At 36.6% G+C, this 6,167-nt stretch overlaps 1 protein-coding gene across 1 annotated transcript in view; it reads left to right on the plus strand.

Moving 5' to 3' along the window:
- The window catches only part of adamts6 (ADAM metallopeptidase with thrombospondin type 1 motif, 6), a 257,027-nt gene extending 253,597 nt beyond the window's left edge, over positions 1-3,430 (plus strand). Inside the window, exon 25 of the mRNA XM_059989323.1 lies at positions 204-3,430. Within this exon, the coding sequence (XP_059845306.1) occupies positions 204-313 (110 nt within the window). The 3' untranslated portion in view covers positions 314-3,430. The remainder of the gene's footprint in view (positions 1-203) is intronic.
- Positions 3,431-6,167: the final 2,737 nt, after the last annotated feature.

Genomic DNA, 6,167 nt, shown 5'->3' on the forward strand with positions numbered 1-6,167 from the left:
TAGTAAGCAACCCATATGAATGATTATATGAAAAAATGGTTTCTGCAATGCTAAAACACTGAGAAAAACCCCACATCAGTTCATTAAAAATTTAGTTCTTCCATTTTGGAAGATGTGGGATGTTTCCAATAGAGATATGTACATCTTGGAAGTGAGATGATTTTGTACCTATACTCAGTGTTATCAATTCTTTTACTTTGTAGAATGCAAAGATGTGAACAAAGTGGCTTACTGCCCACTGGTGCTGAAATTCAAGTTCTGCAGCAGGGCGTACTTTAGACAGATGTGCTGTAAGACCTGCCAAGGACACTGACCCAAAGCAAGCCTCGTTAATTCTATCATGGAAAATGTGCCTGCCCTGAATTCAAAAAGGATCGGGATTTGATGTCCCACAAACTCTACCCTGTGGAAATTGTAACCACTGGTCAGCTTCAGCTGACAATAATTTGCTGTTATTTTAACTTCTGTGAAGTGGGATTTTTTTTTAACTAAGGTGCTGGACACAGAGTGGAGGAGATGCCAGTTCTAAGTTTTCTGCTCAGCAACATGAAAAACACTCAGCTGTTATGGACACGCACGTTCACTTGAACAAATTGAATAGTTGGTTCATCTCCAGGGACCAGAAAGTTAATGTAATATATATTGGACCTAAATAAGAGAGAACAGTTTGTATATGTTCAAAAGCTGATAAAGCAGAAAATAATAATTATGTGAGCTTGCCTAGCTAAATAAAAACTCTGAAAGATATGCTTTCAACACACTTTAGGAACAATTACAATTATTTATCTCTCACAACAGTGACCAAAAGAAGTTTTATAGTATCAACAGATAAGTTATTTAATAAAAACCAAAAATGGAACAGATTTCATCTGTAAATGGTGCTACATTTCTAGTCCTTTCCACTAAAATTCCTATTTTCAAAGCTATGTGGTTTATAAAGATGATACCCCAACACTGGAAATCTGAGTCAGATTTGCTCCATTTAGTAAATGAAAGTGAATTGAAACATTATTCCAGTAAGGCTATTGAGTGCATCCAAATCAATGAAGGTTTCTTGCTGCCAACCAGACATTGAAGTTTCAAACTCAAGTGTACAATGTAATTTTAACACTTTTTAAATTTACTATGTTTTTTTTTTAAACAAAGGCAAACATGGATGTTGCTTTACCATTGTGAAGTAAGGGAAGGCAGAGATCACACAGCCAGTGCCTTCCCAATATCAATGATGCGCAGAGCCTGAAATGTACTGCTCTAACTGCCCTTGTTTACACCACTGGTCTTAGAATGGCTTTGTCCATTGAGACCACCATGCTAGGTATAACATGCAGACTAAATGCTTTGATATCAAAAAAACTTGCAATAAAAAAAATGCTCCAGATGCTTTTCTATTTCAAAAGAGGAAACCCTTGTTTCAAAATCAATTTTGTGCTGCTATCAAGATAAATGCAGCCAAAGAATATTTGGAAAAGAGAAAATATGAATGATGTTAGAAGCTTTAGTAGCACTACTCTCAGTAGGAGTATTAGCAATACATTATGTTTAGATTTGACAATGTATTGTTTACCTGAAATAATATTTAAATGTGAAACCACATAGTATTTGTACACTAAAGGTAAAAACAGACATGATTCCAAAGCCCAGTGCTTGCAAAGTAAATGGCCTAGCTTGATTAAAGACTCAATATGGAGGTAATAAAAGAGGATACTTGTTCATATTACTATAGTACTTGAACACTTGCAAGCTGCAGCAAGTACTTAATGAATGTGCATTTGTGTTGAACTGTGCCTCTTTTGTCTAGTGCAATGAACCTATGGTAAGTGAGAATATTTGTAAATCATTGTGTACAAAATCCATTAACATGCAAAACAGGGCACTTTTCATCAGTTAAGTGAGATTCTGTAGATTTTGAATGAAACAAATGTTTAGTAGAGTACATTTATTTTCATTTCAAAGGAATTATTTTAAAGTAATTTTCGTGAAAAATGTGATTCTTTAAAATAAAGAAAACTAACTAGCTAATTACACATCAGCTAAAATATTTAATCAGCGAGGATGTGATTTGTTACACAACAATGTACAATTTAATAATTTCCTCTAATGGCATCTTGCACAGGAAATTGTCATTTTGCATATTTTTATAAAGTCATATGTATGAAAAAAACCTTTCCAGATGTACAGTAAATGCAGAACAACATAGTTTTTGACAATCTATATAGGATGTTGTGCTGCACACTCAGTTATAACCATGAAAATCTTGTCTGTCACCTACTACCTCTGGACAGTATTTTTAAACTGCTTTCTGCTATAACACAACTGGCCTTGCCAATGAGGTGCTTGTTCAAATGCCTATAATTGGGCTTGCTTACAAACTAGTTCCATATATTGGACATCATCTTGAATAAAACTAACCAGTCTACCTTGGTGCTATAATGCCTTGAGAAATCTGAGCTATCATAAAGGGAACTGTGTTGCTATGACAATCCCAAGAACCAGTGCTTAATACTCCAGGGCATGACTGTTTTAATCAATAAATATTTCACTTTAACAAAGAACTATGATTAACTAATTCCTCTTTACCTCAGATTATGTGTTAACATTGCAAAGACTTGTTTCCATGGATTGGTTTGTTTATTGTTTTGTGGTACTGGTGCTATATAACAAGGGAGTTGAATGCACATATATCTACACTATAAGAGAGCACTGACAGTTGAATTAATGCAACTCCCTCAAGCTCTATTGGATAACATTATCAAAGGGAGAAGGATAAAAAAAACCTTAATAAACCAAAAAGAACATAAAATTTTCAACTGGGACCCAAATAAATTGGACAGAAATTAGATCAGAAAGTGTTTAAATAGCACAGTTTATTGCTGCTGCTACCTTGTAGCCACCTTAATATCAATGACTGAATCCTTTGTAGTTCTCAAGCTGATAACAGTTAATTGTTTAAGCTGTAAAGGAATTTGACAGGCCTGCCATACTGAGAAGAACACTACTTTGTAGGCAGTACAATGAAGAGCCCAAGGCAGACACCTACAGTATTATTAGCATCTGGTCATGTAGAGTAAGAAAGGGCTTGTTCACAGAAATACCCCCAAGGTGCATACTTCATGGAGCGGTACATTTAATTATGGACTCTATTAATCACTGAATGTCACATAAATATCCTTATCCAGAATGGAACTAGCATTGTATTATTGTGATTAGTTGCTTATATTTTACATTCAGTATTAATGTGGTACACTGTTATTAAATATTTCCTTTTTGGTAAATTATATGCTAATTTATTGCCATGTTTCATGACACTTGTTCTCCATTCATTTCACTACGTATATTGAAAGTTAATGCTGAATGCAGTGAAATGGTGTTCTGTATTTGTGACACAGGACTGTTTCTTTGGTAATTTAAAACAATAAAAGTGCAGCTTCTAAACCTAGAAACAATTTTGTTTCCTTGTTGTTTATTTAATAGATCAATTGCATAAATTGTCCGCTGGATAATATAAACTTGTAATACATACGCATATTCAATATATACTGTATGTTCTGAAGTAACTATATAAAAAGACTTCATTTGCAGAGTCTTGTTAAAATCAGCTAGAATCTGGATCTTGTTTCTCATTTACAGCATGATCCTGTAGAAAAACATATCCTGACCTTCTGCAATATATATCATGGTTCTGTACATGTAATCTAAATGGTTGCAAAAATTATTTTTTAACTTAATGCAGTGTAGTGTATCTGATAATTTGTTATGCTGCTGCTATGTTTCTATGCTGCTATTGAAACTGGAACATTTACATCATATATAACTAATTTATCTAAAGGAATTCAACACATTTTCAATTTGTATAAAACCTAGGCTCTTCCACTGTAAGCGCAAATTATTTTGATCCTGATTTTACTGCCATTTTGTTTGTTTGCAAAATTACATTTCTTTCATTGAAAAAATGTTCTGTAAATATATACTTCCACACTTACATATGACGGTTGCAATTAGTCACATTCTACCGGGATACCAACAGCTGGCTTTCAAACATCCTCAAATAGCCTGAAGAATATTTGAATTTGCTGTTGTGAGTGTATAGAATTACAGAGTAAGAGTACACGGAGTAACATTGCCCTTCAGCCCAGCAAGAATGCAGAGCCCATCATCTAGTCACCGTTTCCTGCATTCAGCCAATATCTCTCTTATCTCACCCTCTACAGCTATCTTTATAAGTGCTTCTTAAATGCATGCCTCATACACTTCTGGCAGCTCATTCCATATACTCTACACCAGTGGTTCCCAACCTTTTTTTGGCCATGCCCCACCTAATCACCTCTAAAATCCTGATGTCCCCTGTGGTGATATATAATTCTTATTATTCAAAAAGTGAACCTCTATTCACCTGGAGGAAGCCTAAAAGACCATTAACCTGGTTTAAACAAGCTTCCAAAGAACATGGCATTCATGAAAAAGAAAAGAACCAAAGGACTGTTAAAGTTCAGAGGAAGAAATTACTAAGAAATTGTAAAAAAAAAGAACATTAAGTGATATTAAAATAATAAATAAATAAATAAAACAATGCCGATTCGTTTCTGCAGCATACAAAGACAGATACACCGTTTAAAAGAGATGACGCAATGTACACACCTTCACACCACCAAGAACCGAAAGCCACTGCAAAAAGCAGCATTGGCGCAACCTTGTACGAGTTTCTTACGCGTTTGGACTTGTTCATTCGTTCCTTCCTACATCAGTCAATTCATTAATTTAATTATGAAAGCCATTTGACGGTTGTAATGATGGCGATGCACTATATATACAGTACATACGCAATTACATATGTACATACACACAAGTATTTTTATGTATATACACATATGTATTAACTCGCACACACACTCATACTCACACAGACTTACTAGAAAAAATTCACTGTTAATAACTCATTCTCGAATTGCCCCCCCTTAAAAATCAAATTACCCCCCTGTGGGGCGTACGCCCCACGTTGGGAACCACTGCTCTACACCCTCTGCATGAAAAAGATCCCTTTAAGTCTTTCCTTTATCATCCAAAATCTATGCCTTCCAGGTTGGTGCTCCTCTATCCAAAGGGGTAAAGAGTGTTATCATCCATCTTCTCTAGGCCATGATTTTTTAAATCAACCCTATGAGGTCACCTCTCATTCTGTTGTACTCCAAGAAATAAAGACCTAGCCTAGCCCCCACCGCCCCCACCCCTGAGTCCTGGCAATATCCTCATAACTCTCTTCTTTCTCAGTTTAACCACATCTTTCCTATAACAGGGTGTCCAAAACTGTACACAGTACTCCAAGTGTGGCCTCACCAATGACTTATCCAAATGCAATATAATGTACCAACTCTTATATTCAGTGCCTTGTCTAATGAAGGCCAGTGTGCTAAATACCTGTGGTGAACTACATATACCTATGGACACACCTCTCTGCTGACTGCTCCTGTGGCTCCTCCCACAGACCCCGGTATAAAGGCGATTGGAGGCACTGCTCCTCCCTCAGTCTCCAGGATGTTGTGTGATGGTCTCTTGCTGCTAATTGTGGTCTCTTGCAGCTAATAAAAGCCTATCGTTCGCCTCCCTTCTCCGAGAGTTATTGATGGTGCATCAATACCCTTTTCACCACCCCATCTACCTGTGACCTACTTTCTATGAACTTGTACTCCTAAATCCCTCTGTTCCATTACATCCCCAGTGCACTATCATTCACAAAATAAGTTCTATGCAGATTTGACTTCCCAAAATGCATCAACTTGCATTTGTATTGAAACCCATTTGCCACTCCTCAGCCCAGTTCCTTAACTGATCAAGATCCCCCTGTAATCTATGCCAACCTTCTTCACTATCAGCATCAAGTTCTAATTTCATATCACCTGCAAACTTGCTGATCAAGTCTTGTGCATTCACATCCATATCAGTTATATAAATAATGAATAACAACGGCCTCAACACTGATCCCAGTGGCACACCACTAGTCATCTGCCGCCATTCCGAGGAACAACCTTCACCCACCACCCTCCGCTTCCCATGTCTGAGCCAATTTTGAATCCACCTAACCAGCCTCTCCCTAGGTTCCAGGGGACCTAATCTTCCAAACCAGCTCATCATACTGGACCACGTAAAAGATCTTGCCAAATTCCAAATAGACA

Source organism: Hypanus sabinus, chromosome 14 (genome assembly GCF_030144855.1).
Source record: "Hypanus sabinus isolate sHypSab1 chromosome 14, sHypSab1.hap1, whole genome shotgun sequence".
NCBI classification, from domain to species: domain Eukaryota; kingdom Metazoa; phylum Chordata; class Chondrichthyes; order Myliobatiformes; family Dasyatidae; genus Hypanus; species Hypanus sabinus.